Source organism: Carassius auratus, chromosome 2, assembly GCF_003368295.1.
Source record: "Carassius auratus strain Wakin chromosome 2, ASM336829v1, whole genome shotgun sequence".
NCBI lineage: Eukaryota > Metazoa > Chordata > Actinopteri > Cypriniformes > Cyprinidae > Carassius > Carassius auratus.
The window spans coordinates 13,917,066-13,937,904 of NC_039244.1; the positions used below are offsets into that span (position 1 = coordinate 13,917,066).

Consider the following 20,839-nt stretch of genomic DNA (forward strand, 5'->3'; position numbering starts at 1 on the left):
ATTTTAGGAATGTCTTTCGGAGATGGGGCTCCATGGAAATCCCCTGACATGTGCAAATGATCACAATGAGATGCTCTTTAATTACCTAAAATGGCCACTACCACATCTCCCTTTAAGATCTCAATGGAGCCACGAGAAATGAAGTATAGCGCCGAAATCACATCACCAGCGTGGACCAAGGTGTCTCCTGGTGGAGCATGTGTAGTCTTGAACTTCATAGCCAAAGCACGTAAGCAACCTTTACTGGAGCCCTTGAAAGCTTTACAGTTCTGTAGCAATGTGCGATTCAGATGCAAACAGATGTCTGCCTGTAAGCACTCTGGGAACCCCTTCAGTACCTGCAATATGATAAAACATAGGTTAATGTGATAAACGGTGCCATGTTATGTGCTCTGTATTTGTGCATGCAAAAATAAACAGTGGAAAAAACTGAGTATTCCCAGGTGCTCTGTATGTGGCTCTGTGACTCACAGCATTCATGTCAATGCCATTAGTGTAGGACCAAGCATGCTGAAAATACTCCTCCAGTTTTTGCCTGAGTGGGTTGGGGATCTGGTGGAAACGGATGAACTCCCGAACCCGTAGCATCTGAGTGTGGTAACGCGCGGTGCCAGAGTACAGCCTCTGGATGATGGCTGACACGTTTCCGAATATGCTAGCATACATTAGCGCTATGGAGAAAACAACATAATGTTAATCCACACGATTTATCCACTTTAAGCCTCAAAATGCCCCCAAAAAGGCATGTCTACTAATCATGTTTAGTGCGGACGTTTACTATTACTGGCTCTTTATCAGCTGGGCCTTTATAAGACCTTAGGATTTTTATTGAAAGTTTAGACTAAGGATTTTTGAAACCAAAGACCCACAAATATGATAATCTCCTTGTGAGGGAACCCTTCCTGAAATATAAAGGCAGCTATTTATTTTCATATACAAAGACTTATTTATATTAGAATATATTAGAATATTAATAATAAATGATAAATAAATCATAAAAATGACATTGAATAACTGAAAAATTATATTATGTGTGATAATATACATTATTATTCAAAAGTGTGAGGACAGTAGTATCATGTCATCTAGTACTTATCAGAACTGTTAAAGCCGTAAACTCCATTCAGCATGCTTCTGTTTTTCAAATAAAGCCACATAAATAATCAACACATAAAATAAAGTATAGTGGTTGATGCTCATGTGCATTAAATATAAAGATGTTTACTCTAACTGTAGATAGAGATGTATGAAGGACATTTTCCCCCTTATTTTTAAAAGATTTTGAAGCATACTGAATATAAAACTGTTATCGCCTAAATATTGCCTTATGATAACAAAAACAAAGTTTTATCTGTACAGCATTTTTATTTAATGTTGAAAATATCACCTAATCACAAAAGTATGAAGTGAATTAATATTAATATCATAATAGCATAAATAAGTCTCTTGCATTTTTTCAAGATTACCGGCTGATTTTCGCAGAACTCTAACAACTAGGCACTCTAAAGAGGCATTTGGGAGCATTACGACCAGTAGGGACCCAATCCACCAATCAGAGAGGTTCCTGAATAACCGATTTTTGATTAGTTAATGTAGCATATCTCGTGTGAATATTTTCCCCACAGGATCGGCGCCTATGGACCGGAGTAATGGCTGCTGAAATTGCAGCTTTACCATCACAAGAATAAATTACATTTTACTTTTCTTTTTTTTTTTTTTTTTTTTGGCTGACCTAAGAATAAACACTAACCTCCAATGAGCATGACACAGATGGAAAAGATCTTCTCAGAGTTGGTGTTTGGGGAGACATTTCCAAAGCCCACACTGGTGAGGCTGCTGAAGGTGAAGTACAGGGCGGTGACATATTTATCTTTAATAGAGGGTCCTGATGAAGGATTTGTGATATTATACGGCTTCCCCAGCTGTTCACCCAAAGAAGTAAGCCAACCGATCCCAGACGGGCCGCTCCTTTCCACATTCCCAATAGCATACCAGATGCATGCCAGCCAATGGGCAATTAGTGCAAAGGTGCACATGAGGAGAAAGAGCACCGCGGCTCCATACTCGGAGTAGCGATCGAGTTTACGTGCCACACGCACTAATCGCAACAGCCGAGCAGTCTTCAGTAGGCCAATCAGAGTCGTCGTCTGTCAATACATGAAAAAAGGAGCATAGAAAAGTTAGGAGATGGTAAGCAAAAGCTATAACAGCATATTAAAAATAATTTTTCACCCAAAAATGAAAATGTACTCGCCCTCAGGACATCCTAGATGTAGACGAGTTTATTAATTCAACATTACATATTTGAAGATATTTAGCATACATCACTTGCTCACCAGTGAATGAATGGGATGCTGTCAGAATGAGAGTCCAAACAGATTATTAAAAACAACACAATAACTACATGACTCCAGTCCATCAACTGATGTCTTGTGAAGAGAATTTTGTGTTTGTAAGAAACAATTCAATAATCAAGGCATTTTACAATTTAACCGTTGCTTCGGACCAAAATTCCAGTCCATTATCCATAGCAATGCTTCCACTTCTGTCCTCTCACATCAAAAAACTGTTTTTGCTTGCAAACAGTGCATCAGTGATCTGTGCATATTTCTCTTTTGATTCAGACAAGACATCTTTTTCAACAAAGAAAGCAATATTATGGATAGAGGACTGAAACAGTTTGAAGTTAAAAATGCTTTGATAGATTTTTAACCAAGACTCCAATTTTTGTAATGTTTGCTGTTTGTGATGTCTGTGATATTCTCATTCTGACGGCACCCATTCACTGCAGAGGTTCCATTGGTGAGCAAGTGGTGTAATGCTAAATCTTTCCAAATCTGTTTTGATGAAGAAACTAACTATATCATAGATGACCTAAGGAGGAGTAAATTCATTTCTATTCCTTTAAAAGTCAAAATTACCCATAAGTTCACTCACATCTTCTACAGAGCGATAAATGAGCAAGTCGAAAGGAATGGCAGCCACCATGTCAATGAGGAACCAGCCTTTAAAATAGTGGATAGCTATTCGGCCGGGCTGGCTGACCACTTCATCGTTGCTGTTCACGTAGGTTGTGCGAAAGTTAATCACAATGTCCACTACGAACATGATGTCCACAATGAGGTCCACCACGTTGAGTGGACTGCAAGAGTAGCCACAGCGCTGCATGGCAGCCTCTTCCTCGTCGTTGAGCAGGAATGAAGCCGAATAAGGTGTGAAGATTGCCGTATAGATGACCAGCAGCAAGATGACCCAGTCCCAGACTGCCTTGAAGGGGCTGTAGTGTAAAATGGTCCATTTGTGGATTCGGGGAGCCTGGAGTTTATACTCAGGAAGGACATCTGCACCTAGAGACAACACCTGAGGAGAAATATACTTCACAATGAGAGGTCTTTTCAGATTATAAAATGAATTATGCAACTGCTGCTGAAAATCTGCATTTGGACAACAAGCTTTACACCATTAGTGAAGATGTCCTGGTCTTGAGAATGAAAAACGAAAATTGGTTGCATTAAAGCTTTCCATAAAAATATTAAGCAGTTGTTTTTTTTTTGTTTTCAATGTTGTTTTGTTTTTTGATTATAATTTGATAAAAAAAGAAAAAGATAAAAAAAAGGTTTCTTGATCACAAAATCAGCATATTAGAATGATTTCTGAAGAATCAGGTGACACTGAAGACTGAAGTAATGATGCTGAAAATTAAGCTTTGCATCACTTGAATACATAATTATTTTAAAATATTCAAACAGAAAACATATTTCTGTCTTTTATTTGTATTAAAGACATTATGATCAGTGTCAAAAACAAGGAGTAAATTGTTTCTCAATAAATATATGGATGGACAAATATTGCAATACTAGAATAAATGGATTGTTTATAACTTCATGACGTTTATTGAACACTGTATGATCCGAAATAGGTGCACGAGTGATATTACTATACGAGTTCTGCATGATTTCTCAAAAAATAAAGTGTGAAAAATTGCACATTTCATAGTCTATCTGGTTAAAGCAGAAACTGTTCAGTCCATTTTCCATGTTTTTCCAAAGTTTGCTGTAGGACAGAAATATTATCATGTTTCTGACAGGAACTGAGTGGGTTGTTAACTCAGTGTGGGTGAAGTAATGAAGCCATGTTTAGTCTGAGATATCCACTGAGTACACATCACTGCAGGGAGAACATTAATGCTTTACATTGTAAACACCCTCTTAGGCAGCAAACTTCTTCTCATTATTTTTCTCCAGGCCCCTAAAGAGGCAACCAAAGCTTAGTCATTTGCTCAATGCTACAGTGAGAGAGTTTTGATTACTCTTACTTATAATATACTGCCTTGATTATACTAATAAAGACTCCAAAACACAAATAATATTCACTCACAAGTACTTAAAGTGTAGGTACAAATATACGTGTTTAAGTACTTCAAGATGTAAATACAAATCCAAATGATTTCCTGTTTATAGCCCTGAACTTAGTCTACCAAAACCAGTGAGGCAGAATGATTATTCATTTATGGTTATCTAATATATATCTAGTTCATTATGTACCATTATGATGAAGAAATACATTCGCAACAAAGTGGGAGAAAAAAAAGTCAACTGGTAACAACTGGCCCTCTAGACTAATAATCCACATAAGTAAATAAATATTTCAACCTCAATGTCTCTGGCCACTCTTTCCTCTCTTCTCTCCTGGCCAAGAATGGGACTTGTCTTGTCCCAAAAGTGGAAACTCTGAGAGCCTTGTTTGCAAGGCATGTGTGTCTGAAATGAAGACTGTACAGAAGGAGCACAGGACTGGAAGAGCTTGTTCAATGGCTTCAGCACCAAGGTCAGAATCATAATCCACAAATAATATTCAGACCAATATTTGCTCAAGGCTGGAGAGGCAGAATCCCTGACTCCTTCAGCATTCCTGGAGAAGGATGAGAACAAGAACTGCTCTCCTTTGGATCCAGGACCCTGCCACCACCTGATATCTACATCTCTGCTTATATCTTGCTGACTTCTGCGCTCTTCATTTAGTGGTGGTGTCTCCGGTATCTTGTAGTTCATCTATTTCTATGCTCTGTGCTGTGCAACTATAGCTTTAAAATGCTTTGTTTTAAAAAATGCAAAAGTTTTGAGGTAAAAACATTGTTTTGTCCTCTGTTTATGCTACTGCTCTGAGTGAGTTGCAGAATAGTCACTTAATCACTTCCAGTCACTTAAATATACAGAACGAGAAAGAGAGAGAGAGAGAGAGAGAGAGAGAGAGAGAGAGAGAGAGAGAGAAAGAAGAGAGAAAGAGAGATAGAGGGAGGAAGCATTGGAAGCGGACGCACCAAACTCTTGTGATTAAACTTGTTACTAGGGTAGAACTTTTCCCATAATGTATCACATCTCAGCACAAAATAAATAAACATTAAATATTCCATTTAGTATGAGTATTTAGTGCCATTTCCATCAGTTCTCAGGCATACTGGTTTGAACAATCTGCTGTTAGTTAAGTGTTAATATATGAAATTAAATTATAGCTCTTATCTGGGCAGATTTGTTAATAATCTACTTACAAGAAAAAAACTGTTCCAACTTCAACTGCACATAATTTTGAAAAAATTAAATGGTGTGATTTCTTCTCTTTGAAGTTCATGCGTTAAGCAGTTCTGCAAAGATGCTAACTGAATTTTATACAGTATAAGGCTTTTCTTCCTTGATTTATTAATATCCAGATTGTAGGAGTTAACTGTGAGACCTTCAGTCAATACTTCAATTCTCTTGAGGATGAATTTGCAGAAATGTGCAATATCATTATTGAATTTCTGTCACCTCAGATAAGTCACACCAAAATCCTTCTGTGTTCCTCATTTCAAGGCCTGATTCACCCTCATTCCTGATTATACAGAATCATCACACATTAAATTATGTGTCACAAGTCCGAAGAGCACCATTTGATCTCTCAGATTTATTATTCATCTATAGAAAAAAAAATGGTGTATTTGTTGCAAAAATATACTGGGTGATTTTTACCGCAACCTGACTGCAGTTGAGTGGACAAATGCTCACATTCGATGGCGTCTGGCACTTTGAAGAGGTGTTTTCTTCACTGTACAGGGCAGATGGCAGACAGTGTGTATGGCGTCGTGTGGGTGAGAGGTTTGGTGATGTCAACGTTGTGGATCGAGTGGCCCATGGTGGTGTATGGGTTATGGTATGGGCAGGCGTATGTTATGGACAACGAACACTGGTGCATTTTATTGATGCCATTTTGGATGCACAGAGATACCGTGATGAGATTCTGAGGAACAGCGTGTTCCAGTTCTGGTCCAATATCCAGCACATTCGCACAGCCACCATTACACAGGCCACAATCAACAACCTGATCAACTCTATGCGAAGGATATGTGTTGCACTGCATGAGGTAAATGGGGGTAACACCAGATACAGACAGGTTTTTGGACCCCCCAATACAGTTAAACTTCACATTTTAGAGTGGCCTTTTATTGTGGCCAGCCTAAGGCACACCAGGGCAATAATCATGCTGTCTAATCAGCATCTTGATATGCCACACCTGTGAGGTCAATGGATTATCACAGCAAAGGAGAAGTGCTCACTAACACAGATTTAGACAGATTTGTGAACAATATTTCAGAGAAATAGGCCTTTTGTGTACATAAAAAAAGTCTTAGATCTTTGAATTTAGCTCATGAAAAATGGGGGCAAAAACAAAAGTGTTGTGTTTATAATTTTGTTCAGTGTGTGTGTATATAAATATATAAAACCTTGATTTTTCTCTTGTTGACAGAACATTCACCTTTGCTGGTCCCTTATACATACATCAAGGTGAAAACTTTCCTGATCTCCTACCTCGCACCAGCTGTCCACCAATGTCATGACATGGAGTCCTCACACAGAAAGACCCTCCATTAAGAGACCATTACTGAGGTTCATAATTATCTCCCTCAAATCAATTAAAACAACTAGCCGATCTGCAGCTCCAGAGCATCCTAATCGGACTGTGAAGAAACATCACAGGTAGAAGGTTTAGATACTGAACTAAAGAATGCTGTAAGAAAGCTGTCATTTGAAACAGAAGTTAATCTCACAGGAAAGCAGTCAGAAATTGCATCCATCGATCAAGGAAGTGCTACAGCCCATAGGGCACTGCCATTTGCAGTGAGCGATTGTCTCAGTGCCTCACAGACGGTGGTGTGGCAGTCAAGGGCATCCTTGTGTTGAGATGAATGTGGGGTGCTTGACCAGACGGTTGTGACTATGGTGTCCAGAGCCAGTTCTGACACCACAACACCAATGTTACACATGGCTAACATAAGGGTTCTGGGCAGAGACAAATGCCAGTTTTCATGTCAGGCATTTTCATCACATTAACCACAGGAACAGGCACATTCTGTAACCATTTACAGGGAAAAGTTCACCCCTAAATGAAACATGAATATTATATCATGTTGAATATTATTTTTTGGTGATCTTAAGTGCTCACGGAAATAATAACATGAAATAATTCAGTAATTTAAGAAAGCATAATTGCAATCCCTTTTTTCTTTTCTATGTATTTATTGCAGCGAATATTGAAAGGTTAACATTCAAGTTTTGTTAACCTTCAAGTTTCAAATTTGTAAGAAAGATGATGATGGGAATGCTTTTATTTACACTGTCCCAGAACACCTGCAGTAAATCCCGAAATAATTCTTACACTGACAATGCAATCAATTCTGAAACCACGTCATTCTAGGAGCAGCTGTTTACACCATCTGACTTCACTCCAGTCATTACACACTGTCCCATTAGATTATGACTGATTTAAAAAGTAATGTTTCCTTTTACTTTAAATTTACAGAAATGATAACAGGAATACCAAATATCAAAGAATTCAGCAATTTATAGTCTGAGTTTACATATATATCAAAGTGAAAAACACTACCACTTAAAATGTTTGGGGTCAGCTAAATTTTTTTTTTTTTTTATGTTTTTTAAAGAAGTATCTTGTTCACCAAGGCTGCATTTATTTGAATAAAATTACAATTAAATAATACAAAATAATTGTATTTAGTAAATAATAGTAAAAATAATACTATGAAATGTATTTAATTAATTAAAATAACTGTTTTCGGTTTTAATATATTTAAAAATGTAATTTATTCATGTGAATAAACCATTACTTAAAGTCTTCAGTGTCACATGATCCTTCAGAAATCATTCTAATATGCTGATTTGGTGCTCAGGATAATTTCTTAATATAATGCACTGAAAACAGCTATGTGATGATTATTTTCAAGATTTGTTGATTAATATAATTTTAGATTTTTTTATATATATTTTTTACATATAATTTTAGGATTTTTTTATGAATAGAAAAAGAATAGCATTTATTTGAAACAGAAATCTTCTGTATTATTATCACTTTTCGATCAATTTAATGTTTTCTTGCTGAAAGTATTTAAAAGTAATAATAATAATAATAATAATAATAATAATAATAATAATAATTAATTCTTTCTGACCCCAAACCTTTGCACAGCAGTCCAGATCAAGTGGTAAAACAAAGAGTACCTTCCTTGTGAACTCACCTCTTGTGCGACAATACTAGAGATTCGAACAGCCCTCTTGACCCGTGTGTTTTTCTGCTCATTGCTCCCTTGCGCCCCCTCCTGAGCAATGCTGCCTCTGGCACTAAAGGACATAGTTCTGCTCCATACAGTTAGCAGCCTAAACTCCTGTTCACCTCACCTTCTGCTCACAGGAACAGCCAACACTGGTGGATCGCTTGGGTTTCGTCAGTCTGAAGGCTTCTCTTTCAAAGTATCTCTCTTAAGTGGCTTCCAATAAAAGTCTGATTGGTCTTTAAATTTCGCCCACTTTTTTCATCCCTTAAAATCAGAAAACAGAATATGAGTCTGAACAGATGCAGCATGGAGCCGAGCCATTGTCACGCTGTCAGGGCAGCTGTTCCACTTTTTGCACGCTTTGCCTTTTAAAGAGAGTAAACTGCCTGTGGTATCCCTCTCCATCCCTCCCTCGCTTTCAGAAACACTGTGTTTGTGTGTTCCCTCCCGCTCTCTCTCTTTTCTGTGGAATCCCACTTGGGAAGGGAAGAGATGTAATTGCAGCTGTCTGTCTGATCCACCTCCTCACTCTCAGTAGCCCAGCTGCAGGGCTTGATGGATATCCTCTGTTCCCTTGATAAGCAAAACATGCTTAAAACAAGTTTTTTTTCTCTCTATCTACTCAGCTCCCAGGCATGTTACAGACCCTCACCTCTAACTCACTTTTCTTATGATCATTTTCACCCACATTAGGTTTAATCATACTTAAATGACATAAGTCCGTGTCTGCACTTAATAACTGCTTTCTACCAAACATGGGTCATTGCTTGCATATACTGTACAGATCGGTATACTTATTCTAAATTAATAGATAGCTATTATTATTAGATAGAACTAACAATAAACACATTTTTTGATAATATATTGATGGTTAATATGAATAATAATACTATACTATTGTACATTGTTAATTAATGTTCATTCATAAGAAATTAATTCATACAACTTGTTACAATGTGTTATATTATTAATACACACTGCTGTTTTAATTTTGAGATTGGTAAGATATTTTAAGGTTTTTAAAATGTCAATTATGAATTTATGATTGAAGTTTATATTAGAATTTTCAACCAAATGCAGCTCTAATCATTCACTTGGGATGTGCTGGTTAGCATTCACTATGAAAATCAATCGAACTTAGGTCATGCGCTTATTCGAAATGAACCCTGACAACATAACTACATGCCCATGAATGACATCATGCATGTTAAGTCACCTTTCAAATGACAACAAAGATCCCACTTCCTCTCTAATGGAAGTGAGCCATTTGATTTAACCAATAATGATCCTGCAAACGAGACATGATTGAAAATTGATCTGTTTTTTTATGTGATGGTGACTAACTCCTAAAGTGAGCAGCTAAAAATACCTCTCTGAATTCACTACCAGATTAGGCTGGTTAAAATGTGACTTAAAGTTTTTTTATTTTATTTATTTTTTTATGAAGGCCTTAAATTAAGCTGATTGAAAAGATGTTAAACCTAGACAAAACTAAGAAATAATTTTATCATGCCACTACAACAAAAAATACTCCATATCAGTGGGAATTTCTCACGCTCCCAGAATAACGCTTAATCACATCATGCTTGGGTTTAAAGACAGAAAAGAAGAGCAGGCTGTTGTGAAGATAAACAGTATATTAAAATGAAGATGCCAGACATTTCCCAGAATCCCTCCTGGCTCACACCTACTCAGATTCCACAATCACCACACCTGACCATTAGCCTTATCACTCTGCTTTAAAAGCCAGCACCAAACACACAGACATTGGCTGCGATTACACTTGCCATTGACATGCGATCTGTATCCGGATTTTGTCCACATACACATTGAAAAGACAAGTGTAAACGCACTTCTGAATGGAATGTTATCCGATCAATGTGTCCTGGTTCAGAGGTAGTCGAGGATGCATTGTGATTGGATCTCAGTGTAAACGCAATCCAGCCATTGTGTCTGCATTCGCAGGTGGACGTCGCGCAAAACCCCGCCCCCATTTCACGAACTGTCCAAAGAGAGATTGAGAACACCCATGTGGACCATTAATTAGACTCCTACTCTTCTCTTTGATTTGTAAAGTGTCCGTGACTGAAAATGCTTTTCATAAGAAATCCCACCGCTGGTTGACTTTGCACCAAGCCATTCTCTGCAGACTTAAAGGTGCATTTCAATAAATTAGAATGTTGTGGAAAAGTTCATTTATTTCAGTAATTCAACTCAAACTGTAAAACTTGTGTATTAAATAAATTCAATGCACACAGACTAAAGTAGTTTAAGTCTTTGGTTCTTTTAATTGTGATGATTTTGGCTCACATTTAACAAAAACCCACCAATTCACTATCTTAACAAATTAAAATATGGTGACATGCCAATCAGCTAATCAACTTAAAATACCTGCAAAGGTTTCCTGGGCCTTTAAAATGGTCTCTCAGTTTGGTTCACTAGGCTACACAATCATGGGGAAGACTGCTGATCTGACAGTTGTCCGGAAGACAATCTTCGATACCCTTCATGAGGATGGTAAGCCACAAACATTTATTGCCAAAGAAGCTGGCTGTTCACAGAGTGCTGTAATAATTCCTTACATTTATATAGTGCTTTTCTAAGCACTAAAAGCACTTTACATTGTCAGGGGGTATCTCCTCATCCACCGCCAGTGTGCAGCATCCACCTAGATGATACAACGGCAGACATAATGTGCCAGAACGCCCACCACACACTGTATCCAAGCATGTTAACAGAAAGTATAGTGGAAGGAAAAAGTGTGGAAGAAAAATATGCACAACCAACCGAGAGAACCGCAGCCTTATGAGGATTGTCAAGCAAAATCGATTCAAGAATTTGAGTGAACTTCACAAGGAGTGCACTGAGGGTGGGCTCAAGGCATCAAGAGCCACCACATACAGACATGTCAAAGAATTTGCTTAACCATAGACAATGTCAGTGGGCATCTTACCTGGGCTAAGGAGAAGAAGAACTGGACTTTTGCCCAGTGGTCCAAAGTACTCTTTTCAGATGAGAGCAAGTTTTGTATTACATTTGGAAACCAAGGTCCTAGAGTCTGGAGGAAGAGTGGAGAAACTCATAGCCCAAGTTGCTCCAGTGTTAAGTCCAGTGTTAAGTTACCACAGTCTGGGATGTTTTGTGGTGCAATGGCATCTGCTGGTGTTGGTCCATTGTATTTTTTGAAAGCCAAAGTCACTGCACCTGTTTAGCAAGACATTTTTGAGAACTTCATGCTTGTTCATGCCTATTTCATTTTTTCAGCAGGATTTGGCACCTGCCCAAACTGCCAAAAAAAAACAAAAGTTGGTTAAATGACAATGGTGTTGGTGTGCTTGACTGGCCAGCAAACTCACCAGACCTGAACCCCACTGAGAATCTATTGGGGTATTGTCAAGAGGAAAAATGAGAAACAAGAGACCAAAAAAATGCAGAAGAGCTGAAGGCCACTGTCAAAGAAATCTGGGCTTCAATACCACCTCAGCAGTGCCACACTCTGATCACCTCCATGCCACGCGGAATTGAGGCAGTTATTAAAGCAAAAGGAGCCCCTACCAAGAATTGAGTACATGTAGAGAAAATGAACATACTTTCCAGAAGGCGAACAATATAGCAAAATTTATTTTTTTAATTGGTCTTATGAAGTATTCTAATTTGTTGATTTAATGAAATAAATGAGCTTTTCCATGACATGATGCACTGTATTTAAATATTGCGTGGAAGACCAATCCGATTGGTTATCCAGATAGAAAAGCCAGTTAATGTTTCCAAGTTTAAATGCGCCTTGTGTCCTTATTGACTGATGATCCGTTCTGCTTGATCGGATCATGATGATCGCAAGCTAATGCTAAGTGTAAACGCAGCCATAGTCTGGTCTCTTCTTTGCATATAACCACATTCACCAGTGTGGTTTGTGACTAAGACTGCTTACACTGAGATATTACTGCTCAGCTTCGTTGTCCACAACTGTCCATCAATGTAACTGGCTACCTACCCATGCTATTTACCTGCTACAAATCTCTCTTTCAATCACCATCTGCTTCCATCTTCTGTGATCAGGTGCCGACCCCCCCAACCACCCCCCCCCCCCGTAATAAATGGAAAGTTAAGACTTGCCAAGTTTGTTGGACTACTGTAGTCTAAACAATCACTCACCTGCTTCAATGCTTGTATTCTGGTTCTACCAATAAAGTCTGTTTGAGTTAATGACATTTACTTGTGTTGATCCACCTGTTTGCTGACAGAAGACCAGGCCTATTCCAACAACAACCATGGACATCCTATCCTATCTTATTTGCTCCTCTCCATTTTCCAATATGGCCATCCAATTGAGGATTGTCTAGGAATTTCTTGACCTTTCCTATAGGGTACCATGGGGTGATGATTCCCTGAAGAAAATTTTCTGGTGCAGATTAATCAGAAATCCGTTCCAGTGAGTAAAAGCCCAAACCTATTTCTGAAAGAGTAATCTCCAAGAAGGTCATTCCCAAAGTTCCCACTTCATGGTCTCTCATTAGACAGTAGTATCTAGCATTGATAGCAGTATCTACAATAATTAATAAATAAAAAAAAGAAAGAAATTACATAGTAAGGTTTTTTTTTTCACAGTAGGAGAGTTCTAAAAACTAAATCCTCTCTTAGAACATTGCAGAGCTAGTTACTGATCACTGCACTGCAAACTCACTGTGCATCCCACACAATAAGCTGATCAATGCAGCATGTAATCATCTGCTATTGTCTACCTGGTTAGGGATATGTCAAGAGCCTGAGATAAAAATAGAATGTGCTTTAAATATGCTGTGTTGCTGCCTTTCAATTTGACTATCTATGAAAATGTGTTTTACTGAACATACAGCACACTTTCAAGTTTGGGGTTGCAAAAATGTTTTCTATTGTAATGTACTTTAAAACCTAACCCATTCCTGTGATGGTAAAGCTGAATCAGCAGCCATTGCTCCAGTCTTCAGTGTCACATAATCCTTCAGAAATTATTTTAATATACAGATTTGCACATGTATATATGTTGAAAACATGTGGAGTAATATTTTTGTGGAGACACAACTTTCAGAATTTTTTCACAATTGGACAGTAAAAAATAACAAACAATTTATTTTTAATGTAAATACTTTTACATTGTAATAACAATTGCCACTCCCTTCATGAATGCTGCGTTAAAATACTGCTCCATTCCATTTAGCTCTGTCCAGATATTTATGAATGCAAAAGCACATCCTGTAAAAAGTTCTCCATCTAGACCACCATTGCAAATTCACCTGAATTGCCTCAGCAGCTTCATTAGCTATTCTACGTTTGCATGATCTCAGAATGAATGTTTATCAGCATCAGTTCAGTATTAGCCATATGGCTTAGCAATGAAAGTTAATATTTAAGCATTATACAGAGGCTGGAGACTGTAACAACGTCAGCACATTGTAAGTGGGTGGAAGGTACATGTATGCATACAAAAGACTGCAGGCCAAACTCTCATGATTTTAGTCTACAATCAAATACTACTGGATCTGCACCATAACTTTTCCATACTGCATAATTCATTAACTTAACAAACAGTTTTTGTCGTCCTACCCAATAGTTCTAAGGCCCGACACCCACACATATAACAACAGAGAAATAATGAAGAGTTTTTGATGGAAAGAGCTTATTGCTTGGGGTGGTTGTTCCAGCAGGTCAGGCAAGAGCTCAGGCATCCTGTCAGTATGCCATTGTGATTAATGAGCTAATGACACTTTAAGTAGGTTGGGGCTCTGGAGAGGAACACCGAATGATGCTACCTCTGTGAGGGGACAGACAGAGGAAGTGTAAAGGGGACGAGGTATCCCTCGATTTCCCTGCTGAATTATAATGACCAAAATAACCCATCAGTCCCTGTTTAGAAGAGTCAGAAGTTCCCATTGCACAAACATCTGCAATTCACAACTACTGCAGCTGCAAGTCACCTGTGCAAAAATACAATGTGTATGTGTTATGTGTATGTTTCCTATATTTTTATATTTATGTTTCATAGCTAATATATATATATATATATATATATATATATATATATATATATATATATATATATATATATACACACACACACACACACACACACAATTTTATTTTGCTTCTTATTTTATTGACTTTATTTTTATAATGTTTAACTGATTAATATTATTTTTTCTATTAGTATCAGTAACAGTAAAATAAAAAAATAAAAAATAAAAATTCTCTAAAATTTTCTAAAAAGTATTTTACTGTTATTGTTAAGCACCACTACACCAAAATAATTACCTTGTACATGTAAAACCCTGGTACTTGGCAATAAAGGTGATTCTGATTTAAATTTATTGTTTTCTATTGTAATATTTTTTACAAGCCATTACAGCCTTCTGTGTCACATGATACTTCATTCTTAAACATTTGTTATTGTTATCAATTTACTTTAGGAATGTAACAATTCACACAATTCACAATTCGATTCACAATTATTATTTATTTATTTTTTACAAAATAATATTTAAGACTAATTATAAATTGAATGTGTCCTTTTATCATTGTTTGGACAAAATACTGTACATTTCTTTGTGAAAGTGAAATATAACTATAATAATATTGCTCTTTTGTTGGTTTTGATTGCTTCTATTGTCCTAATTTGCTTTGGATGCGAGGTGCCTGCTAAATGATAAAAATCAAATGGAATGTAAATAATAAAAACTAAATAGAAATTTTAAAACAAGCCCCAAACCAAATAAATAACACAAATAAAATAAATATCTTCATATAAACAAAATAAGGCTTTGTCTGTGCTGTTTCTATTTAAAATTAGAGGCAACCACTGCATTTTAATCATGATCCAAACAAAGATGTTGCATACATGCAACATGAGAAGTTTTTAATTTAAAATAGTTTGTATAATTTCTAAATTTTTAAGCAAAAACAGAATGGTTTGACTTCAGTTTTGTGAAACTATACATTAAGGTGCGATTTGTAAAAAAACAAACAAAAAAAAAACAGTTATATATAGATAACATATAGATAATAGATATAGATCTTTCTGTCATGGGGCATCCAGATAACTCAGCTGAAAATGGAAGGACACCTCGCTGCATGTACCATGTGACTTTTGGCATGACCTCATTCCTTCTGCACTCTGTTGGAATGCCCTTCAAACAGGATTGGAGGGTAAGTGTCTCTTCAGCCAGCCATTAACAGCTGCAACCCTCTATGGACACCTTGGCAACTGAATCGCCACTGGCTAGTATTTTTTGTTTTGTTTACTCACCAGACTGATGATAATTAGAATATCATCAAAAAGTTAAACTTGTATATTATATTCATTCGTTACACAGAGACTGATATATTTCACATTGTTTTATTTTTATTTTTATGACAACTAAGGAAAATCCCAAATTCAGGATCTCAGAAAATTTTAATATTGTGAAAAGGTTCAATATTGAAGACACCTGGTGCCACACTCTAATCAGCTAATTAACTCAAAACACCTGCAAAGACCTTTAAATGGTCTCTCAGTCTCACTCTTCTGTAGGCTACACAATCATGGGGAAGACTGCTGACTTGATAGTTGTCCAAAGACAAGCACTGACTCCTTGCACAAGGAGGGCAAGACACAAAAGGTCATTGCAAAAGAGGCTGGCTGTTCACAGAGCTCTGTGTCCAAGCACATTAATAGAGAGGTGAAGGGAAGGAAAAGATGTGGTAGAAAAAAAAGTGTACAAAAAGGACTGGACTGCTGCTGAGTGGTCCAAAGTTATGTTCTCTGATGAAAGTAAATTTTGCATTTCCTTTGAAAATCAGGGTCCCAGAGTCTGGAGGGAGAGAGGAGAGGCACACAATCCCCGTTGCTTGAGGTCCAGTGGTAAGTTTCCACAGTCAGTGATGTTTTGGGGTGCCATGCCATCTGTTGGTCCTCTGTGTTTTCTGAGGTCAAAGATCAACACAGCTGTATACCAGGAAGTTTGAGTGCACTTCATGCTTCCTGCTGCTGACCAACTTTATGGAGATGCAGATTTCATTTTCCAACAGGACTTGGCACCTGCACACAGCGCCAAAGCTACCAGTACCTGGTTTAAGGACCATGGTATCCCTGTTCTTAATTGGCCAGCAAACTCGCCTGACCTTAACCCCATAGAAAATCTGTGGTATATTGTGAAGAGGAAGATGCGATATGCCAGACCCAACAATGCAGAAGAGCTGAAGGCCAGTATCAGAGCAGCCTGGGCTCTCATAACACCTGAGCAGTGCCACAGACTGATCGACTCCATGCCACACCGCATTACTGCGGTAATTCAGGCAAAAGGAGCCCCAACTAAGTATTGAGTGCTTTGCATGCTCAGACTTTTCAGTTGGCCAAGATTTCTAAAAATCCTTTCTTTGTATTGCTCTTAAGTAATATTCTAATTTTCTGAGATACTGAATTTGGGATTTTCCTCAGTTGTCAGTTATAATCATCAAAATAAATAAACATTTGAAATATATCAGCCTGTGTGTAATGAATGGATATAAACTTTCACTTTTAGAATGAAATTAGTGAAATAAATCAAAATTTTGATGATATTCAAATTATATGACCAACACCTGTATAATAAATGTCTGTAAAATTGCACAGTTTTTTAAATAACTGAAAGTAAACTCTTAACATCAGTCTGTTAAACATTATAATATGAAAATTAAGTATTATTTAATAATATAACTATAGTAATTAGAATTAAAACTCGATAACCATGTTTGAATGCATATTAGTCATTTTAACTGAACCTTTTAACTGGACTGGTTGTGGTGCTTTTTTGGTTATTCACTGTTTCTGTAAAAAAAAATGGGGGAAAAATAAGAAAAATACTGATAAGATAATAATGATATGAATTCTGATAATAAGAACAATATAAAAAGCAGTAAGGATTAATGAGCTACTGGATTCATGAATATTAATAATGTTGTGTGCGTTCACTCGAACAATAGGTCAGCACCAGCCAACGAGATTTTCATTTGCGCATTAGTTCTGTCTATTACCATAAAACCCAGCAGTTCTTGAAAAAGATTTAGTCCCATATGCAAGCGATTTACTCGCAATGTAGAGGGTTGAGCAGTCATCTATATGACCCTGAACAGGATGCTGCATTTACGCCAGGTATGAGATATTCCCGTGGGACAATTATAAAAGACTGTACAGACAGTTTTTTACATATTTTTGGAAAATGCCCTGAGACCACAGTTTAAAATCCTACCTAAATGTACAGTGCTACATGCATATGTATTACATAAGAGTTTTTACTGCCACCAACTTTTACTGCCACCAAAAAACTGCTAAAAACCACTGTATCATATACTACATAATTCCAGGGAGGGTGAAATAACAATGCCCTATGTAGTGACAGGTCTATATATATACTATATATCAGTTAGACTAATTAAGCAGCTGATTTCTGTCAGCTTGGCCAATGGGCAATGGGCTCGGTGCACAAGATGGCGCCGATGCACTTCAGCGACGCAAGTTTGTGTATACTTCCGGTTTTGCAACGTTCTCATTTACTGTAAGGGGAAACTTACATATGAAACTTGGCTAGATAGAAATAATGTTTTTCAAATAAAAAAAGTGGGTAGTGGTAATTAAAGACATGAGAAAACATCCTCCTTACATTATTGCATAGCTTAGGATGCCACTCTAAAGGGCTGCCAGTTATAAAGCAAAAGACTATCTTGCTGGATAGTGGATGCTTTAGCCAAGGCTTACGTCTTGGGCTTGCAGTGTCCTATAGGTGTGAGGGCACACTCCACCAGAGGAATGGCATCCTCCTGGGCTTGGTCCAGCGGGATTTCTATAGGTGATATTTATGCAGCCACCAGCTGGTCGTCACTGTCTACCTTCAACAGGTTTTATAACTTGGATGTCACTGTCCTGCAGAAAAAGATTTTATTTGCTGAATTCAACCTAATCCTTTTCATAACTGGAGATGGTTATGTTATGTAGCCCTCAGCCTAAGCAGCTTGGGTCTCATTACGTACTCATGTTTACAGGAGCCCTCAGTACACCTCCTGTCATTGTTTGTAGAGAAAGAAAGAGAATGTAATTCACATACACAACTTTCATCCTCACTCTTTAAAAAATCCATATTTGAGAAAAGTTGAGTAGTTTAAATCACTGGATATAGCTGTCGGGCATTTAACATTTCTTTCGTAAAACAGCTGGCTAATATTAAATGATTTCAATGTTAAACAGATGTCATGCTGGAATTTGCACTCTGCCTCTGTGAACGGTAAACCCAGCTTACTTTGACTTGATTGGCAAATCCCAATAATTTTGACACTGACAAGTGCTGTTAGACCGCCGAGACAGACCAACCCAAAAATGTTTAAAAAAAAATTTTAATCATAAAGAAAACAGAGCACTTGTGTAATTTTTTTTTATGGAGCAGTTCTGTCATTGAGCCACATTCTCTCAATAAAAAAAATGTCACAATGCTTTTTGCTCAGAAAAGTGTTTCAACCTCACCTGAGTGACTTTCTCCGTTACATTATGGGTCCGGTCTATCAGTTTGCATGGAGCAATGATGTCAATCTCACCAGGTGGAACAGCGATTAAGGGATCCGGCTTTATATCAATTAAGCCTTGTGATATTCGGGGGCCCTGAACTGAGGTCCGGAGCCGTATGAGATCCGACTCGGATGTAGCATTCTGCAAGCTAGCTTTACGGTGCATGGCACCTGGAAGAGGATAAAGGATAAAATTAATTAAATCGAATTAATCTCATCTATTGCTTTGCCTGTGTTTGGTTTCAATTATCACACGTTTCTCTGAAATACTTCATTCTGACTGGTCAGTTGCAACTGTTCAGTGGTCATATTTTTTTATAATGACCATTAAACTGCTTAGTGGACTATCATTCATGTTGGTGCTTATTCTCTTATCACCCTTTTCTTTGCAACACAATTTAGAATACCTAGTTGGCTAGCTGGTTGAATCATTACCTGCGCTACTGGGTCTGATGGGCAGTTTCCTGTCCCAGTTGAAGTCATTGGTGGAGGGTGAGGGCCGCATGCCACACAGGCTCTCACAGGAGCGACTGTGTGCCATGCTACAGCTGGACGGAGATGCCTCTGAGGTGAGGTTGTGCAGACGAGGGGAGGACTGAGAGAAGTCCTGAGGCAGGGGAGGGGACACTTCTGATGGATGTGGCTCACTTTCAGGCTCATTTTGAGCCTTGTCTTCCCACAAAAACAGCTGAGATCCTCCGATTGCAGAACACTCAGGCTGGGAGAGCAGTTTGTCCAGGGCTACTGACTCATGGCCCATATGGGGCATCGGTTGCACGTAGCCTTTTTCAGCATCTTCATGCAGAGACTGTTTACTGCCACTCAGGGAACGCAGCAAAGGCAGAGGCAACCTGATACGATGTCTTCTTGCTGAGGTAATAGTAAGGAATTATCATTACATTATGTGACTCAAACACAGTGATGGTAACTCATGAATTGAAGTCCCATAAATGCAAAAACTTTAATGTAGCTTGAAAGCACCTTAATTGAAGCTCATTTTAAAATAGGTGTGTATTCTGGCAACATGAAATGTTTTACAAGCAGCATACAGTATAAATATTTCATCATATTATGAATTTATAGATGCTTTGCTGGTGAATGATTGACTCTTAAAGCATAAAATCAATTGTGGCAATATTTATACTATTTTTACAACTTAGTCTATTGATAAATACCACTATTTGGTGGATCTCTACAGAAAAGCATTCAACAATGTGTATAAAGTGTATAATTTTTTTTTAAATAAATTACTTAAATACTTAATTTACTTAAAGACTTAATTACTTAAATTACTTAAGAGCCAGTCATTCTGAACTGATAAACACACAGACAAAATAACATAACATTCAAAATATTGTAACATAATGAATCAGATCTGTCCTATCAGAGTACCTTTAGAGAGCCACGGGATGGTGTGTTTGAAGTTGATCTCTCTGCCCGGTGAGCTGCCGTGGGGTTGATCTGCCAGCTCAAAGTTCAGGATGAACATGATGACTAAACCATCCTCATTCTTAACTGGAACCACATACACTAAGCATGGCAAACACACACCTGCGAAAAGAGGAAAAAATCTAAATTGTTTTCAATAACGGTCATTCAACATCAGTACAGGAAAAGCTCTTCATATGTTTCTGTCACCACTAGAGGGGAGCATACAACAAAAGATACCCACTACATTCCAAACACATAACTGAT

At 37.6% G+C, this 20,839-nt stretch overlaps 1 protein-coding gene across 1 annotated transcript in view; it reads right to left on the reverse strand.

Annotated features, from left to right (window-relative positions):
• LOC113116659 (potassium voltage-gated channel subfamily H member 6-like) overlaps window positions 1-20,839 on the reverse strand; it is a 33,177-nt gene that overhangs the window by 4,219 nt on the left and 8,119 nt on the right. The window contains exons 3-9 of the mRNA XM_026284937.1: window positions 20,537-20,695; window positions 19,580-20,014; window positions 19,104-19,315; window positions 2,938-3,360; window positions 1,751-2,147; window positions 472-671; window positions 86-338 (exon numbers count right to left, since the gene is read on the reverse strand). Of these exons, the coding sequence (XP_026140722.1) occupies window positions 86-338; window positions 472-671; window positions 1,751-2,147; window positions 2,938-3,360; window positions 19,104-19,315; window positions 19,580-20,014; window positions 20,537-20,695 (2,079 nt within the window). The remainder of the gene's footprint in view (window positions 1-85; window positions 339-471; window positions 672-1,750; window positions 2,148-2,937; window positions 3,361-19,103; window positions 19,316-19,579; window positions 20,015-20,536; window positions 20,696-20,839) is intronic.